The sequence below is a fragment of the Manis pentadactyla genome, chromosome 1, assembly GCF_030020395.1.
Source record: "Manis pentadactyla isolate mManPen7 chromosome 1, mManPen7.hap1, whole genome shotgun sequence".
Classification (NCBI taxonomy): domain Eukaryota; kingdom Metazoa; phylum Chordata; class Mammalia; order Pholidota; family Manidae; genus Manis; species Manis pentadactyla.
In genome coordinates this window covers 204,007,467-204,027,727 of record NC_080019.1, presented here as the reverse complement: position 1 = coordinate 204,027,727, position 20,261 = coordinate 204,007,467, and the positions used below count along the sequence as shown (strand labels likewise).

Genomic DNA, 20,261 nt, shown 5'->3' with positions numbered 1-20,261 from the left:
TTGCTAGACTAAACAACTCTAAGACAGTGCCTTTCCCCTCTGATAATTTCAAGCTATTCGAGGTGCTTCGGTACTAAAGCATTATTTAAAAACACCTCCCCACTCTATCTTTTCCTGGTTGCAAGAGGTCCTTTACAATATTTGAGAGGTGGACACAGCAAAGAGAAAGAGTACTTTGCCAGAGGTTTTGTGGCTCCCTCTTTCTGAATAGTTACTTCTGAATAGAAAACTTCTGGAGCATTCCTTTCATTTTTTCTTTTCTACTCAGTCTCCACTGTCCCATTTCCATTCCCCTATCACAAAGCCAAAACCTAAATGTGGACAGGGAGCTAGCCAGGGGGAAACATTCCAGTTCCTGTTTCTGACCTAAGCACCATTCTTCACTTGCTACTGGTATGTACTAGACCAAGTAGCACCTTCAATTAAATGAGAACAACTAACTATTCAATAGATTTAGCCTTAGTCCTGATTAGCTTATTAGTAGATATCCCTTTAGAAACATGTACAGTTAAGTTTAGCAGAAGAACCAAGCTTGAGTTTGACCATCATGAGAAGATATGAATCTCCAGCTAAGGAAGCAGAAGAAATGAAAAGTATGAATGAGGGCATGATCCTGTAATCTTTCCTGTCTCCTGATACCTCAGGACTGTATTGAGCAAGCTATCTAAACTATGCAAGAGAAGATGAACTCTTAAAAAGCACAAGTGAACGTGGTCTTCTCTAAAGCTGATGATATATATGCCTTCTGTTGATCTGAGTTTGAAATTTGCTACGAGACCTTCTGGCTTATTATAGAGAAATGCGCATATACAAATACATACCTCTGCCAAGGCTGTCAGTGAGAGTGTCGATGGGGAATCAACCACATAAGCCTTAGATTTGGTTTTTAATATAATCTTAAGTGGACAACAGAATGAAAATGTATTTTTTTTATATTGAAGAAACAAATGACACACCAAAGAATCCATTTATGACCCTCTTTTAAATTCATGGGGTCCAAAATAAGAGGCTCTCTATGCAGAGAAACCACAACAGAATTCAAACCCCAGCTCCCATACCTATTACCTGTGTGACATAGAGCTAATCACTTACCCCCTCTTTCTTTCTATCTTTTTCAATCTGTTGGGCAGTAATTATAACTATACAAACCATAGGACCATTTACATATGTAAGCTACATGTTGCATGTACATTTATAAATTATACATTTGTACTTAATAACTTAAAAATTATATATGTAATAGTTTTAAGGGACAGTCATATAATAAGTGCTTAAAATACCTGTTGTATAATAAGTACTTAAAAATGGTCAGCTGTAATTAAACTGTACTTCTGCTAATGGGATCCAGAGTCTTTTTCCTCTTTTACTAAACAAGCATCCATGACACCAGGAAATGAAAATAAATGAATTGATAGAGTTAATTTTTAAATGCTTGAGTCAAGAAGACAGTCATCTATTGGTCAAATAATAAAAATATTTTCTGATTTTCCTTTATTTTACTTATTTACATTAGAGTTTACTTTTCCAGGCTTTAATAATTCCTTTTAAAAGGACTGAGAAACTGCAAAATATATTTATTTCCTTTGTTAGGTGAAATCATGGGAAAATATTACAATTCAATGATATTTAACTTAATTTTTACTTTTATTGAAGTAATACTTGTACATAGTTTTAAAAGTCAAATAGTATAAGGTTTTTAATGAACAAGAACAGGTCCCAGTCCCACACCCAGTTGCCACTCCTCAGAGGCAATGATTTTTAACTCTTTTAAGCATTTTTCCTGGTGTTTACTTACATATCTTTAAAATAACATGCTTAGGCCTCTACTTTAGAAATTATATTCATTACCCACTAACCTACCGTAGAAGATAAGGATCTAGCCTTTTACCACCACACTTTCTTTTCCCAAAACATACTTTTTCCTTCCCCCATCCTCACAATGTAGTTATCTGTAATTTTAAGTAAAATAAGTTGTCTGTGTTTACATCATAGTAACTTTGAAAGTGCTCCTTACAGTGGAGCCAGGCAGTATACTATAATTCTATTGACTATCTTGAACAGTTGTTTTCTAGAGTGTGTGTGTGTATGTGTACACATATATATATTTTTTTAACTCAGTAATTTCTCGTTTTTGCTGTTGTTCCTTTTCTGTGTACCTATCAGTAGTTCATTCTCTAACTCTCTGACTGAGAAGTAACAACTCTCAAAGTGGTCAGTTACATCTCTCATTCTGATTCCTTGGGTCATCTCATGGGCTGTCTTTGTCCTTTTGTTCTGTTCTAAGCTTTGGCATCTACTGTCTCAGGTCTTCCTCTCGTCTCACCAGTGTTTAGATCCTTTGTTTCCTGGATCCCATATTTTTTTTGTTGTTCTGGTGTAGAACTCTGGGAAAGAGAGCAGGGGAGAGGACTTTTTTTTTTTTTTTAGGCCTTATATTTCTGAAAATGTCTTTATTCTACTCTTATACTCAAGCAATGGTTTGGCTGAGTATAAAATTCTGAGTTGGAAATAGTTCTTTTCTTGGAATTTTGAAGATATGGCTCTAGATTTTCTAGCTTCCAAAGTTGCTATTGAGCAGTTCAATGCCATTCTGATTCCTGATCTTTTACATGGGATCCTTTTTCTTTACTGTCTAGAGACTTTGAAGCTAGTCTCTACAAAAGAGCATTCGTTTTTACAATGATTTCTTTCTGTGTGGTCTAAGTAAGAAATCCTTTCTCTCTTGAGTTTTGTTGTTGTTCTTTTAACCAACATAAATCCTTGCCCTTAGTCTTTCTAAAGTTAAAACCTGTGGGACAACTTAGTAACACTCTTCAAGTACATACAGTAAAGGGCAGCCAAGCAGAGGATGATAACTATATGTTTAGAAGGTGAAAAGTCATAACTCCAACGTAGGTTAGAACACCATTTCACAAATGATAGTCCATCAAATGTTAAACTTCTCAAATGTTGCTTACTGTGTCCTTGCACTCTTTTGTATATTCTCGTGAATTACGAGATATGAGGCTAAGAAGTCCTGCAGTAAACCTGCTTAGCCTTGCTTGACCTAGCATTTCCTAAATTTATTTGCCCACCAGAATTTTTTTTCTTTTCAATTATTTTAAAGGGAACATTATAACATATGTATAACACCGTTGGGGAAATGCCAAATAAGACATAGACTTCCCTGGCTACAAAGAGCCATTAAGCATTGGAACGAGGAACCAAGAGAAGCTGTAGACTCTCCTTTTCCAGAGGTCTTTAAAACAGGACATCTGTTTTAGGCGTAGTCCTATTTGAACAATAGGACTGTGCTGGTGTTTCTTCCTCTTCCTGCCTCCTAGAGGCTTTTAGCCCACCTTTTATATGATTCTAGTATTCTGGTTACTAATAGGTACAAAAATTAATACTACTACCAACAATTACATTTATTGAGTACTTATTGTCTTGCCCTATGCTAGATGCTTTACATATATTGTCTAATTTAATCTTCATAACACCTAAATGAGGTAGATAATACTATTTTATAGATGGGGATCATCAGTTATAAAGAGATCACAAAACTGACAAACAGGTCAGGATTCAAACCCAGGGCATCGAACATGATACTGGCTGTCACTCACCTTCACTGTTAACAGCACCCTGCAAAAAAATGAACAAATAAAATGCATATACTTGCATTTATTATGTAAAATCTTGGGCTGATACAATGCCCACTTAAGTAGACTAGTCCTTAAATCTTTTGATGAATTCAGAGTTTATTGTTCTTGTTAGAAACTAATTCAGTTACAGATTTTTTATTCTAATTTGCCATCGAATAAATGGCTTTTTCCATGAGATTTTTATCCTTTATAAATTTGATGTATTTCCTACATATTAATTAAGAGAAAAAAATCTGAATCTCTGAAAATTGGCCCAGGTTAAAAGTCCTTTTGAACATATTTACATGTAATAATAACTTCGTAATGCAGAGTAGGGTAGGCTAGGATGGAGACAGAAAACCTGAATTGTTGTTCAATCAGCCTCTAACAGTGTGCTCAGAGGAAAGTCACTTTGCCTCATTTTTTTCTTCATCTATCAAATGAGAAACTTAGATTATCTCAAAAAGACCTTTTCCTCTCTAATATTTCAGGATGATTTTTTGTCTCAGGATATCAGCTATCAGAATTAGAATTAGAAAATTCCCAGGTCAATTTATGCTGCAAAACAATTTGCATGAATCAATAAGGAGGGGCTGTAGAAATAAGCTGGAACCATATGTGTGAGTACTGTGACACTAAACTGAAACAAATTAGAAGAGATTGAAAAGAATCAATGACTGTCTCATTAAGGTCCCTTCCAATAAGGCTACTTTGAAAGGCTTCTTCTGGTACCTACTCTTGTTGCGCAGCTTAACATATTTCTCTAATGAAACTTTTATTTGAGAATTACTCACTCTTCCATAGTATATCCCCAGCCCCCTGTACCTGGCACATCATAGGTTTGTTGATGATCAATGAAGGTTTGTTGAAATTCATCAGGAAGAGATTTGCTTTTCTAATCAGTATTCAGTTTAGAATGTTCAGTCTGCAGGCTATGGAGTTTTAGACCATCTGGGTTCATAACCCAGCTTTACTATTTAGTAATTGTGTGGTCTTAGGCAAATTACTTGCTTCCGTACCTGTGTCTCAGTTTCCTCTTCTTTTAGGAGAATTACTTTAAGTATGCCTACTTCATGGGGCTGTTCTGCAGATTAAATGGGACAATCCACGTGTTGTTATTTGGCACAATATTTAGCAGTGGCTTAAGGTTCTATTCATATTAGCTGATATAATTATTACAGAGATGCAGTGTTTCTTTCCCCAAACATTCTAATAGAAGTTTTCCTTTTTTATATTTAAACGGACAACATAAAACCTCCAAGATAAGCCATATAGTTCTGGGGCTTGATTTGATAACTTAGCATGTTTTCTAACCCACTTTCATACTCCCAAATAACAATGCCTATCAGATTAGAGAAGCTAATTTACTTTTGCATGATACTGGTTGCATTTTTGTTTGAAATACACTGTACTTTGGACAACTATGAAGTCTGCTCATTGGCTAGCATAGAGTTTAAAGCTAAGTTTCAGGGTCTAAGATAAACTTCATGTCCTGCCTCACAATGTCTGCCTATAGACTTTTGCCTGCTTGAAACACACTGAAGATTGTGAAATTGATGGATATACCCTGATGCTACATACTCCTGTCACCCAGCTGGAAAGTTAAGACACTGTTACTTATCCCTGAGAGGGGCTGTTGTTAATGCAAATATTTTGTTCATTTGTTCTTTCATGGGTAATTGCACCGAGTAATAAAAACACCTACTCGACTTACAGTTTGGCAGAAACAGTAGCTTATGTTTTCTAGAGACAAAATTAGAAGCAGGCTCCCTGGACCCATCCCTAAGTCAAAATAAAATAGAATGTCTAGGGAACCGCTGTGCCTCCCAGTAAGTATGGTCATGGAATAATATTGTTTAGGTCAAGATGTCCCAGAATAAGAGGACAAGGGAAGGGAAAGGAGGAAGAAAAATGTGTATTTCAGTAATACGTTTTCATAGAGATGGAGAGCTGTTTTTGTTTTCTTACTTTGCTCTTTGCACATAGGAAAGAAAAAAAGACCTCTCTAGCACCCTAATCCTCCTCCTATAACTATCCAAAGAGAAAAACTGAGTACACATTGGGAAGGGGTTCTGGCTTAAATTGTATTATATTTGTAATATTGAAAATTACCATCCTTTCTGGGAGCTCATTCTATTCTTCCCCATAAAGTCTGATCATTCTATTGGCAAGTATTTAGGAAGCAATAGCTGTACGTAGGGAAAAAGGAAAAGTAGAACAATAAGCCACTGTCCTTCTGCTCCAGAACTTGAAATCTCATGGAGATATTTATTCAAATAATTATATCAGAGTTAAAAGAGAGGTACAGAGGGCTGTGGGAACTCAGAGAATGGAGAGTTTTTTTAAGTTGGAGACTTCGTGGAAGGTTTCATGGAGAAAGGAGCTTTTGGATGACTGGGATTTCCCACTACCCTGGGTAAGAGAGGGGATGGTGACATGTAGTGATGAGGGAGGGGGCAAAGGTGAGCTAACTGGGAAATGCAGAGCACATTTAACCTGGGCAAACAGTATGAAGTGCCTAACCACAGGATATACCACAGTGGGAGTGAGGTCTGGGCTCACTACTGGAAAATGACACTGAGAAAGTAAGTTAGGACTTGTCAGGGAGGGCCTTGAATGCCAAGCTAAGAGATTTTAATTTATTGTCTAGGTCAGTGCTTCTCCTCCTTTCAACCAATACGCCCTTAATAGAAGAGAACAGCAAAGAATGTGGCTTCCTCATGGGGAGAAGGGAGGGATGAACAGGTGGAGTGCAGGGGGTGTTTAGGGGAGTGCAGGGGGTGTTTAGGGAGTGCAACCTATTCTGTATGGCAGATACATGACATTATGCATTTGTCAAAACTGTAGAATGCACCACACAGAGTGAACCCTAATGTAAACTATGGGCCATAATGGATCAATATTGGTTCATCCATTCCATAAAAAGCATACCACACTAATGCAAGTGTTAATAATAGGAGAAATGCAAGTTAATAATAGGGGAAATTGTGTGTCTCGGGTGTGGTGGGAAGGGAAGAAGGGAAAAGAACATATGGGAACTCTGTACTTTCTGCTCAGTTTTTAAGTAAATATAAAACTGCTTTAAAAACTAAAATCTATTTTTTCAACAGAGCACTCTTTTGGCCATGAAATGGACTACAAAGTCCAAAACTTTTAGAGTTTCCTATTATATCTTTAAAACCACATGAATTTTTCATTCTATTCATTTACATATAAATGGCTATTTTAACATTAACATTCTCCCCAAAACTTTTCAGTAAAATAGATAACCCCCTAAGGATATCATACCTGTACTAAAACACATGGCTTTGATTGACATGGAGTCACTGAAATCATATGTTAATAGTGAAACAAAACAAGATTAAACCAGTAAAACGATGAGCAACCAGTTTTTCTTGCAACACGGATATTTTTTTTATCCTTATTTTCATTTCCCAGCATTCATACAGACGCATATACACCGCCTTTAACTCACTTAGTCAACCTTTGTTTTGTATATAGATGAACTTTGCATTAGGCATCATGAGAAACAGTCGATAAGCCCACTTTGGTGAATATTACAATTGAGACAAGAGTGGTGTATTTTTATAGGAAAGTAATTTATACTAAGAAAAGTGGATAGAGAAATGTAGAATAAGCATTATTTTAGAGGAGATCGACCAAGTAGATGGACTGACCTGGATTAGGCAGGTTTAGATGGATTTTGAGACAAAGAACACAGTTTGATGGGTTCCCCCTGTCATTAGGAGCACAAACTTCTTTCTAGATGTCATTGAGACCCAGTATGACCTTTAAGCTATCACCAGTACACATTCCTCTTTTTGTGTGTAGTGTTTATACTGTAACACAGATAACCTAAGGTTGTTTGAGTACTTATTTGTGTAGATATTCAGACATGTGAACCCAAACGGTGCTTAATGAGGCCCCTTGGGACCCCTGAAGCACATTCACAGGACTGATCTTATTTGTGTTTTCAAGGCACTTTGTTTTCTTTACAAAGACACAACTGGAATCTTTAACCTCATGCAACAGTCAGCCTTTGAGAGAAAATCCCTTAGCTCTCTGCTGGCTGGGAAAAAACAAAAGGCCCATGGCCAGATGCCAATAGGAGAGTAGCCCTTCCTACATAAACTCTTTTCGTCAGTGGGAGAATAAAGAATATATATAGAACAGAGTTTGTGGTTCCATCTTGAGTTTGAATTCTCTCGCTTATCTATAAAGTGGAGATAGTATCTTGGGTTACATGGAATAAAAAGTACAATGTGGCTGGCGTGTGGGAGATACTCGATAACTGTTAGTTTGCTTCACTCCTCCCCTGCCTCTTCTGCTAGAATTTCACAGCCACCTCCTCCTTGCATGTAGTATTTAATATGAGCACCTACTATGCACTAAGCCCTTTGCTAGGTGTTGGGCACAGGACTGCAGTAAGACAGGTAAGGCTATGGTTTCAGGAGCCCTAGAGTTTATGAGCAATTCATTTCTTTGTCTCCAATGTCAGCAATCCCGAATGCCCGCTGTTCCTCGCTAGTGTTCTTGATCAGAGAGTTGCCATTTAAAATACTAGTGGCTGTTTCTTGACACCACTCTGAATAGTCAGCTGGTTCCAGGTAAACCAAGTCAGATAGGTCCGTGCTGTGGAAAGGTTTAAAGTCTACACACTCCAGTGGCTCACAAATCCACATTAGACACTTAGAACTAAAATCTCTCAGTTTTATTTCATTTCCTGTGACCACAAATCATATTTTTTTAAATGCATGAGGCATGTATCATCTTAAGCAGGCAACTCATGAAACGAATTTTTCTGTGGCTTTAGGATCCATGTAAGTGTTTTATTTTTATCTTCTATAGATTTCCTTGTTTCCTTTTTTGTTTTGGTTTAGTTTGTTTTTGGGGGTGGTTTAAAATTAATGCTAGGCTACATTCTCATTTTAACATTCTGTCATTATCAAATATGTTTCTGTGTATCTCTAGCCTTTTTGTTCTTAATATGGGGACCATCTTCTCTTTAAAGAAAACCATATGCACAGAAATGATAAACATTTGAGTAAGCTTTCATAGCACAGAAAGGATCTCCTTTTAAAAAAATTCATTTTTGTATTACTTTAAGAACAAATATTATCTTATAATGCAACTAAAGAATCAATTATTCCCTAAATTTAATATGCCAACTTCCTGTCACATAAAAGCACTCTAAACGCAAATGGAAGAGCAACATTTTTATCCTAAAGAGAAAAATATTTAGGGTATCTCATTCAAGAAAGTAAAACTGCTCCCAGAACCTTATGCTCTTTAAAAATCATTAACAGACTTGACTGATCATCTTCTGTAGAAGATAATGAGTGCAGGGCTGTTTGCAGGACCTTTATATGGGCACACTGTACACATTGACACTATTATAGGGTTCTCTACTGTGACATCCAAGTAAGAGGTGACTTCCTTCCTCTAGTAAAACAACCTGGTCAGTGCTAAAAAGATGACTATGTTCTCTTTTCTCCTTGTGACAACTTAGATATCATTCTAAAAAGACTCATTCAGCTCTCTTTCTGTCTGTCTTTAGAAGATTGTTCTTCAGAACTAACTCCATAGCTGTTTTTTTTTCCATTCCAGAAGTCACCATGGTGGACACAGAGATGCCATTTTGGCCCACCAACTTTGGAATCAGCTCCATGGACCTTTCCGTGATGGACGACCACTCCCACTCCTTTGACATCAAGCCCTTCACCACTGTGGATTTCTCCAGCATTTCCACTCCACACTATGAAGACATTCCGTTTGCAAGAGCTGACCCAATGGTTGCTGACTATAAGTATGACCTGAAGCTCCAAGATTACCAAAGTATGATGTTTATTTTCGCTTTTCAGACTAAGACTGGAATTGGACTAATCTCTCAACGACACTGGAGTAAATGCTCCAGAGACTAACTCTGTAGAGAAGATATTGACTGTTCATTTATTTGTCCATTTGTCCCTGAGATATTAGGTGTTTACGATGTATCAAAAAGGGATGTAGTGTATAAATACCCCCAGATAATCCTTTCCTTCCTTGCCTCTTCCTTCCTTCCTTTCTTTTCCTGCTTCTTAGGAGAAGTTTCCAGCATGATTCCATTGCCTGGTTTTCTCAGGCTAAGAATCCCTCACCCAAACTTCCAGTTCCTTTGGCCATTTTTAAGTTAGTAAGTAACAGCTTGCTACCTTATATAATGTATCTTCACTAAATTGCAAAATTATAGTCCATGTTCCCTAATCCTGCAGTTGGAAAAACTTCCACCTCAACCGATTTTTCAGCACAAATTTAAATTTTGGCATAGTAGTCTATTGAAAAATCTTGATGCCATTAACTAAATTCCCATAGAAACAGCAAACTCGAGAAAAACTGAAACTGCATTTTTCAAGCTAAAATAAAATTCTATGATGCTGTTTCCTTGATTTTTATCTCTGTGTGCTGATATGCTGGTTTTCCAAAGCCACCATTATGTAATGGGCAACCCTTAACTTGACAATAAGTAAGAACTTCCTGTATTTCTAGTTTTTTTGGTTTTTTTTTTTTTTGTAGACAAATAATATACTTGGTTATATTTGTGTGGTTTTCAGTTAGAGCCTAACAGGGAAACTTAATAGGCCTGCTGCTCACCAGGGAGAAGCAGTACTCACTTCCCATAGGTTCTCTCTCTATCAAAGGTGATTTCACAAACCACTTTTTCTGACTCAAACCTGATAAACACCTGGTCTCTTATTTTTCATGTGCCTTAGAGCCCGGCATGCCATTACCTTTCCAGGGCAGCATTCCCCCTGTGTTTCTTTTGCAAGAGCTGTTTAAAATTCTCCTAAAACTCAACATTTAAAAACAAATGTATAATTTACTGTTGTGATGAATGCCAAATACAGCACATGACGTAGCAAAAGCAACCTTAATTCTCACAAATACTATTATGGTGTCTCTCAGAACTTTAGTATTACAGGGCATTGAAGGGTCAGAACAACAGCCTTAATTCCCTTCCCTGTTTTATTTTGACAAGTGAGGCTCAGGGGTGTTGTGACTTGCCTGTGATTACAAAGTCTACTTTTTCCTCGGCTTTTTCATGTTCCCTAGTGCTCCTGCATTTAAATAAAATACGGCAGTGAGGTGTGCCCTGGTGACTTGCCCCGTTGCTTTTTGAGCAGATTTTCACGTGCTGACTGTCTGCCCACACTTCTCTATACATAGGTGCCATCAAAGTGGAGCCTGCATCCCCACCTTATTATTCCGAAAAGACCCAGCTGTACAATAAACCTCACGAAGAGCCTTCTAATTCCCTCATGGCAATTGAATGCCGTGTCTGCGGAGATAAAGCTTCTGGGTTCCACTATGGAGTTCATGCTTGTGAAGGATGCAAGGTAAAAAAAAAAAAAAATCTTCAAAAAATTTGCTGAGAATTTACCTGTTTTTCATTCATTTTCTGTTGCAAACACATGACAAGGAATTGAGATAAAATTGTAAAATTTTTTTGGGTAAAAGCCATTCCTCAAATGATAAAACATTTGAAAACGTAAGAAAACTGATAAACATGGAGAGGCTTGGCCTCACTACTTTGTCTAAATTGGTCATTTGAGGCACTGATCTAATTCAACCCATGCATCTTGCAGATTAAAAAATAAAAAAGTAACTTGTTTAAGGTGTCATGGCAAGGCAATGATGAGTGGGTCCAGAACCAGATTTCCTGAGTCCCCTAGTGTTTTTGTTGATTATACCATGAAATATTTTGTATATATAAGGCTTGACAGATGTGATATCTAAATAGCTATCTTCAGTCGATCCTTAGAACAGTCCTATAAGGATGGGCTTATTTGTGGTCACTTTACAGATACAGAAATTATGAATTAAGGAGACTTACCCATGGTCATCCATTAGCAAGTGGCAGAGCAAGGACTAGAACATAAATCTTATGACTCTTAAACCAGTGCTCTGTGTTTTCTGATTTCAGCATCAGTTTGAGCCCTGTATTATGGGCAGGCAAACAGATAGAACTGTTTTGGAAAGCAGACACTGTTTCTCTTCACCTGCTTTTTTTGTGAAAAAGGGTACTTGGGAAAGTTCAAATGTTTAGTTATATTTTTTCCAGTTATTAAGAAAATGTTAATCCACTCATATTATAATGTGTAGCCTTTTAAAAGAATTGATTTTAATATACTCAGTGAATAAAATAGTATTTATTATATACTCCAGGGCTCGGAATAAATTATCCATAAATATCTACCTTATAAAGTAAACAATATTTACATAAGATCAAATTCAATCCATAGTTCGGCTTTTTATTCAGAATAAAGATATACAACAACAGTTAGGGAGGTGTTAGAACATCTGGGTTCCTAACTGGATGGTGGGCCAAAAATGGAACTTAATATTTCTTGAATGTCAGCCATGTACCAGATACTGTGTGCAATGCTTTTGCATATGTCATCTTTTAACCACATCCTGCCAAATTTTTGTGTCTATAAAATGGTGTTGTTGAATTATCTGACCTCTAAAATCTGAACTGATTGCTCTAAAGGTAACCTAAAGTGAAGAGACAGGCTAGTAGTCAGCTGGCCCACTTGCCCAAAGTCGCTAGCCAGTCACATAAAGACTGTAGGGCTCAGTCACCTCACATGTAAAACGACTTGGTTAGATTAGCTATCCAAGGTCTTATTTCTTAATAAGGTCCAAAAACCCAAAATGATTCCTTAAAATCCTCCTGGCAAAAGATGCTTTCATTTAAAACACTAAAACCCATTTATTCTGTGATTAAAACTAAACTATCTCTGATTGTATGTGGAACCACGATGTAGAGTCAGTTGCTTAAGATCTCAATGAGTAGTAAGACATGTCATTTTGTTGAGTTAGATTTATTTTATTTTTCAGTGAGTAAATTGTTACTAAATTCTGAGAAATACCTGAAGAAATCATTCAGCTTTGGTCATATTGGTAATTTATGTTGATAAATAAATTAAAAATAGTATGATTGGTTTAGGTTTCCACAATAAATTATTGCTTTTTATGGGCTGGTAAAGCACTTAGAAAACTAGAACATTTAAGCAAATGTTTCCATATTCCATTAGTCAGATATTTGTGGAGTTAACATTACTGAGAATAGCTAAAAACTGAAAGATGGAAACATTGTCGGTAATTGGTTAAGGTGACTAAAAGCTGAATTCTGAGGGCACAAAAACTTAGAAGATAAAAGCAAAGAAGGAGAGTAGTGAAAAAGAAGAGAGAGAAGGGAGAAAATCCAAGTACCTTCAAGGTAGGTACAGAAAGGGTCCTAGGGCAGAGATGGAGCATAAACACTTACTAAAATCTGAAGAATACAGAGGAGTTCTTAACCTGCCACAGATAAACAAATGAATAACAAAAACAATATAATAAAATACAGGGTACTGTAAACTAATCTGCAGCAACTTGTATACTATCCAAAATATGGGTTACAGACTTACCAGACTAAAATGCAGAGAGGGTTATCAGACTTAGCAGACTAAAATGCAAAGAGGGTTATGCTAACCTTGGAAGGGAAAAGAGAACATGTACTCATTTAAGGATAAGAATAAGAAAATTGTTAGTGAAATACTATAATTTGGCTTCTCCAAGTGTAAGTCAGCAATTATCAAAATATGGTCTGAAAGTCTCTAGGAGTCCGTCCCTAAGACCCTTTCAAGGCACCCGTGAGGTTGAAACTATTTTCATAACAATACTGTGTTGTTATTTACCATTTTCACCCCCATTCTTTCAGGAGTGTAAGTAATATGTTCCAGAAGCTACATGACATGGAATGATTGCATAGCTTTGATGACTAATAGAATGTTTGCCTGTATGTTCTTATACATAATAATTTCTCAGTTTTAATTTCTAGTCTGATAATATCAGTAGATAAAGCCCATGTGATTTTTAAGAGAGTTAAGGGGTACTGATAACAAAAAGTTTGAAAACCACTATTATAAGGCATTGAAGCTAATAAAAAATACCCAACTTTTGCAACTTTGGAATGAAACAAAATTGCTGCCACAATCTGAATGCAGCTAAATTAGACCAGTGGCAGTCAGTAATCAAAGATCTCCTTAGCTTGGCAGCAATACTCCATGACAAGCCAGGAAGGCGAAATTCATAAATGTGTTTGATTCACTTGTATGTATTTTCTGAAAGGTGCTTTGGCAGTTTGATCATTTGCCATTTCAGTAGAACATAGGCTCTCCCGATAATTAAAATACAGTTGACCACAAACCTGCAGACTAATTTGTGGATTGATAATGGTTATGTTGTTTATGAGAGCTGTTAGTAGTTCTTCTTAGACAATTTTACAATGCCAGTGAAACAGGTTTATATTGGTGATCCTTGCTAAAATTCAAACAGGAATAAAAAAATTGGGTTTAAATCAAACTGAAATAGTGACAGAATCATGGGTGTATTGATATTGCAGACTTAGGTAAAATACAACCTATGGGTACTGAATAATATATATACCTAAGACTTTGCAAATCTGTCAATTATTGCTTCCAAATTGGACACTTCTTTTCTTCTCTTAGTAGTTCCTAGTTTCATCATATTTTTCTATCTTTAGTGAAAGATCATTTTAGGACCATGACTTACCTGAAGAGAAAAGTAAATATGATCTACCATATAATACAGTGTAATCTGTTTTTGTATTTCTACGTAGGACCCTATCTCAGGAAGAGTTTTGTGCTTTATTTTGCCTATCCCCCCACCCCCTGCCCCTGGTATTCCCACATGCCAGTGGTACTTACTGATTCAGCTTCTGTGGGCCCTGCCACTTCATAGGAAAGCTAAATGCAGACCCAGCATATGGCTTTTAATCTCATTGTAAAATTTATAACACTCTTCTTAGGTCTTATTACATGCATAGTTTTCTTAAAAGTAAAGCAATTAAGGAGAGGTTGGAGAAAACTTTTTAAAAAGCAAAAACAAAAAACCATGTATCACCTTCTCACTGACAAGTATGAAGACTTTAAATATAAACACAAAACAATTTTCTGAAATGACTAATTTATCTCCATCACAGCAATTCACAGACTTCATGATAATAAGAAGAATCAGTTGTTAAAACTGCACATTGTTTAATGGACTAAAATATAAATAAGAGTGTTGTTAAAGAGCATTTCTTTTTCAGTAATATAAAGACACTTAGGAGAAGCCTGCTTCATTCTTCAAATCAATAAATAATTATACAGGAAAATACTCAGTAATAGCCTTATATCTTCTTCACTAGATTTCTTGAAAGAGTCAAATGATAGGAAAACAGTTGGCTATCATAAACTTAATGTTTAAAAAAAAAAAAACAAGTTCCAAGCTGTGTGCCACAATCTGTATATATTCAGTTCAAGATTTAATGTACATACACAATACATAAGTGATGTTCAGAATGATTATTCTTTAATAGTAAAGGACCTGAATCATCACAAAAGGATATAATACTCTTTGAAAGACACCATATAAATCAAAACAAAAATTTGCATTATGAAGGTTAAATATTAATAATTTCTTATAAAAAAGCCAGTCTCTTCAGCCACGCCAAAAAACAGTACTCTGGGACCTGCCCCTTGCCAGCTAGCCAAGCAGCATTTTCAAGCACTAATAATAGTTTTAAAACATGAAAATCAGAAAAGTAGTCAAGAAATAATCGTAAAATATATATTATCACAATGGCAAAAAAACAAAACAAAACTTCCTACCAACACATCAGGAAAACAGTTCTGTACATTAGCCTTCTTTTAACAAGTGAACAAAACACCTTTAGTATTCAAAGATCCTCAGAACCCACTGAGAATTAAGGAGATTTCAACTTCCAGCCAATCCTGCATAGGACATATTCTTTGAGATACTACTGTCTCACAAGCAATAAAGAAACCTCTCCAAAACAACCAACAATAGCAAAACAAAAAAATACTAGGTCTTGAGTTGTAAGCTGCAGGCACACGTCATGGGCAGGGTTTCCCTCGTGTTGGATATGCCCATAGGAGTAGTGAGGTACAGCATTGCCCCCAAAGCAGGTGCCTGTATAACAGTTTTTGGAGCCATCAGCTTGGAAGGGCTGAGTCTGGGGCTTTTGAATTTAGCTAGAATTCTCAAGGGAATCTGAAATAGTGATTTCCAATAGAAGCTTCTGCAAATTCTCTGTGGAGGAAAGAATTCCCATTTCAGACCTATGGGATTCCCACAGTGTAAGGTCAAGAAATGAGTTCAAACGTAAATATTAACAAGCACATAAGAAAGAATCAACATGACGACATTCATCAAAAATAAACAAAAACAGAATTAAACCCCTCCACCCCTACCCAAGGAAAGTAGATAATAGGATTGCTCAATCTATTGAGCAGTAAATGCAATAAATATTAGTGAGTAATTAATGACAGAATATAGAACAGCAGTCTATGAATTGGTTAAAGAAAGAAGACAGAATCACAGCAGTGAACAAGCAGCAGTACACTATCAGGAATGACCCAGTGGATTTGAAAATAAACCAAGTGAAACTTCTAAAACTGACAAATAAACTTATTGAAATAAAAATTCAGTGAAAGGGTTAAATAGCATACTGGACATAGTAGAGAAAGGATTACTGAACTGGAAGATAGATGCAAAGAATTACTGAGAATGAGACTAACAGTATCTTAAAGAATATGTCCTATCCAGAATCTGCTAGAATTTGAAGCCTTTTTTAGTTCTTGAAGGATTCATAGGATCTTTGAATCTTAAAAATGTATATCTTTTTCATTAATGAATATAAGAGTAATATACAACTGTTCTCACTGGTGAACTCTGGTGAGAAATGTTTGCTTTTACTTTTGCCATTGTAATTATATGTAAATTTTTTGTAATCTTATTTGAATGCTGTTCTGATGTCTACTTTTGCAATAAATATTAGTGAGTAATGACAGAAAAACAGAAAATATAAAAGAAATTCAGAAACATTGAAGGCTAGAATAAAAAGGCCTAATACTTATCTAACTGGAGTGTCAGAACTGATAAACAAGAGAAACCACATTGCAGAAAACAACATGTCCAAGAAGATAAGTGAAAAGAAATCCATGCCTAGACATGCTGAAGTAAAACTGCAGAATACTGAAGACAAAGTATATAAAAGCAACCAAAGAGGAAAGAAGAAAAAGCACCTTTAAAGTCAATTGACAGCAGACCTCTCAGGTGCAACAATGGAAGCATAAAGATAATAGAACAAAAAATGAAATAGAAAATAGTACAGTACGCTGTGATCTTTCAACAGTGAGAGTGAAATGAAAATATTTATGGGTTAGGAAAAAAAGTGAAATAGTAAGTTTCAAGGATAGTAAACCATAGAAAGGAGAAGACATTTGCAACACCTACAGATAACAAAGTAGTATCTAGAGTATATATAAAATTTATAAAATTCAATTTTAAAGATAGGACAATCCATTAGAAAACTGAGAAATGAAAAATCAGGCAAATACAAATTAAGATCATACTTAAGAGTCTATTTTACGCATACTACATTGCCAAAAATTAAGAAGTCTCACAGTACCAAGTGCTGGAAGAAATGGAACTTTTAAAAACTGCTGGAGGGAGTGTAATTTGATGTAATCACTTTGGAAAACAATTTAGCACTATCTTGTAAAATGTCACATTCACATATTACACAACACAGAAACGCCACTCCTAGGTGACTCTTGTACATGTGCAACATTAAACATTTATGAAATATTTGTAGGAGCACATTGTTCACAATAGCAAAGATTGGCAATTCAATCATCCATCAACTTGAAAATAAATTAGTAATTTGCATTGTCATTTACAATAGGGTATAATTATGAAAATGGGAAAAAAATCATAGCTTTTCACAAGAAAGTGAATAAATTTTAGAAATCTAACACATTTTAAAAAGTCAGAGTTCCCAAATTCTATATGAAATATGTTACCATTTAAGAAAGCCCCAAAACAAGCATAACTGAGCAGTGTATTATTTAGCTTTATAATTTGTGTGATAAAATTCTATTTTCTTAAAGGTCAATGAAATGATATACACAAAACTGAGAATTCTGATTCCTTTGCCCAGGGTACCACAGGGGGTGAGGATGGGATAAAGGAAGAATACATCAATGTTCTGGTCATGATTTTAAATTGGGGGCTAGACAGTAGGCTCATGTGTGATAAATATATTATTTTGCTTTATAATTACATGTATTTTCTACATGTTTCTAGTTAATACTACATTTGATAACAAAAAAATAAGAGGTAAAGAGTATGCCAATGGCCTTGTAGTGTCTTGGTCACAGTGTAAGATCACACAGTATCAGAGGTGGCCCAGAAAGGAAGTTAACTGACGCACATATTCATTGAACAAATTTTTTAATGAAGCATTGTTGGTGTTTGGGTTGTATCCAGTGGCATAAGAGACCATCCCTGCCCCCATGGAGCTCACAATTTTAAATGGGCATTGTGGGGGGAAGCAGAAAATAAGTACCTTAATCTAAGAAGTAAACTATATGGTATGTTAGGAAGTCATAAGTTCTGTTGGAAAAAAAAAAGAAAATCTAGGGCAGAGTCAAAGAGCTCAAGAGTTCTAGAGAGGGGAGGGCAGGACAGGCCACAGTATTAAATAGGATGGGTAAGCCTCACTGACTCAAAGGTGGACTGTCAGCAAAACTTGAAGGCAATGAAAGAAATAAGGAAGCATACATTTAGAGAAAGAGCTTTCCATGTGAGAAAAAGAAGTCAAGAGTGACTTCAAGGAGTTTGGCCTGAGAAACTGGGAGCATGGAATTGCATCAACTCAGACAGAGGAACCTGCAAGTGAAGTCAGTCTGTGGGTAAAATCAGGATTCCAAGTGTTGGTCATGCTGGGTTTGAGATGGCCATGAGATTTCCAAGTGAGTATGTCAAGTAAGCAGTAGAACATACTTGTCTGGAGTTCATGAAAGAAATCTGGAGAAAGTCACAATGCATGTCAGAGGCAGAATGAATACTAACTGTGCTTTTGATACCAAAAAGGTCCAGATAAATTTGGAGGGATTAAGAATCGAGTTTCATGCAGATGAACACCATAGAGATGAATAGGAATACTCTGAACAATGACAAAAAAATGGAGTTAGAAAACATTTCTGACTAGACTTTTTTTCAGTCTTTCGAAAAAACATAAATACAGCAGAAATCAGTTAGCCTCAAATGGACGTATGGGCTCTTTTGAGATAGCAAAATAAAATCCTCCATTTTCACTGGATTTATAATGACTCCTTGTATTATTTCCTATTATCTTTTTGCTTGTAGGCTACACAGTTAATGGAGCTCTCTTTCAACTGCCTAAATAAATGAAGCCAATTCTGTAGGATGTTATGCAACATAGAGGATTCTAAAAAATTATCCACATGTGGATTTTTATTGGCTCTGATCATGTTTTCTAATGAAATGATTATAACCTTGCCAAACTGCTTAGCACAATTATAAGGGCTGGGGCATGCTATTGGAATGATTTCCAGAGAGACTGAACTGATTACATGGTGTTTTATTTGCATTACATTAAATCCAGAGCCCTTCTTAGAGCATGCTCAGATATAAATGTAGAGCCAAGATACAATGAATGACATCAGTTGGATGTGGTCACTGTCTAGAGCTAAAAAAGGATGCTAGAGATCTTCTGGTTCTTTATTTGATGGCAAAGAAAACTGAGTTCCAGAAGGTTAGGGACTAAGGTTTCAAGTCTCCAGTGACAGAGGTATCAAGAACCTACCTTTTCTGATACTGAGGCCATTGTGCCGTTAGCCAAATGTGGCTGCTTCCATGTGTCACAAACACTTAAAATTTGCTTCTTTTCTCCATATCCCCTTGTAGGGTTTCTTCCGGAGGACAATCAGATTGAAGCTTATTTATGATAGGTGTGATCTTAACTGTCGGATCCACAAAAAAAGTAGAAATAAATGTCAGTACTGTCGGTTCCAGAAGTGCCTCGCTGTGGGGATGTCTCATAATGGTAAGTGAACACACAGTGCCATATACTTTGTTATTCTCTTTATGGCTATCAGATCCATAGATAGTAGGGCCACTGCTGAGAATGCTTGCAGTTTTTCCACAGAATGCCAGATTTCAGAATATTACATGCTAATAAAGCATTTATCATATTGATCAGAGTTCATAAGCTTTCAGTGTGGAATCCTCTCAGTGCTTGGGTATCGGTCATGATGGGAGACAAGACTTGAAAATCTGAGAGGTAATGGAGATAACCATAGTATTAAAAAAAAGTAATGAGAAATGTGCTTCATTTTTATGTTGCGTTAATAGTATTAAAAACAATTATAATTATGTGTATCACTAGTTTCTTTCTGCTTTAATTATAAGAAAATTCTGCAAATGTCTGGGTATGGAACTTCATGTAGCATATCAGAACTTAGAGTTCTATACTTTTTTTCCCTGTTTACTGAGCAAAGATGAGTGTAGGTATAGCAGTGTCTTAGACTTCAAGGAACATAAAGACTTGTGGGTAATCAAAGTTGTAAAGTTCCACAAAACCTCTGTGTCCATAGAAACATAAGAGAATAAATTTTCATTTTTAAACCCATATCTAATAATCAAGCTTATGCTTTTGAGTGTTGATTTAAGAAAAAATGGCAAAGACCTGAGAAGACCCATATTTTCATGCACTGTAGACCTAAC

At 36.0% G+C, this 20,261-nt stretch overlaps 1 protein-coding gene across 6 annotated transcripts in view; it reads left to right on the top strand.

The window, feature by feature from the left end:
• The window catches only part of PPARG (peroxisome proliferator activated receptor gamma), a 119,359-nt gene that overhangs the window by 64,092 nt on the left and 35,006 nt on the right, over positions 1-20,261 (top strand). For 5 of the 6 annotated variants that reach the window (XM_036911388.2, XM_036911391.2, XM_036911390.2 and 2 more), the window contains 3 exons: positions 9,228-9,455; positions 10,824-10,993; positions 19,443-19,581. In XM_036911388.2, the coding sequence (XP_036767283.1) occupies positions 9,236-9,455; positions 10,824-10,993; positions 19,443-19,581 (529 nt within the window). In that variant the 5' untranslated portion in view covers positions 9,228-9,235. Of the gene's footprint in view, positions 1-9,227; positions 9,456-10,823; positions 10,994-19,442; positions 19,582-20,261 lie in introns of those variants that run through there. The other variant, XM_036911392.2, reaches the window with a different exon arrangement.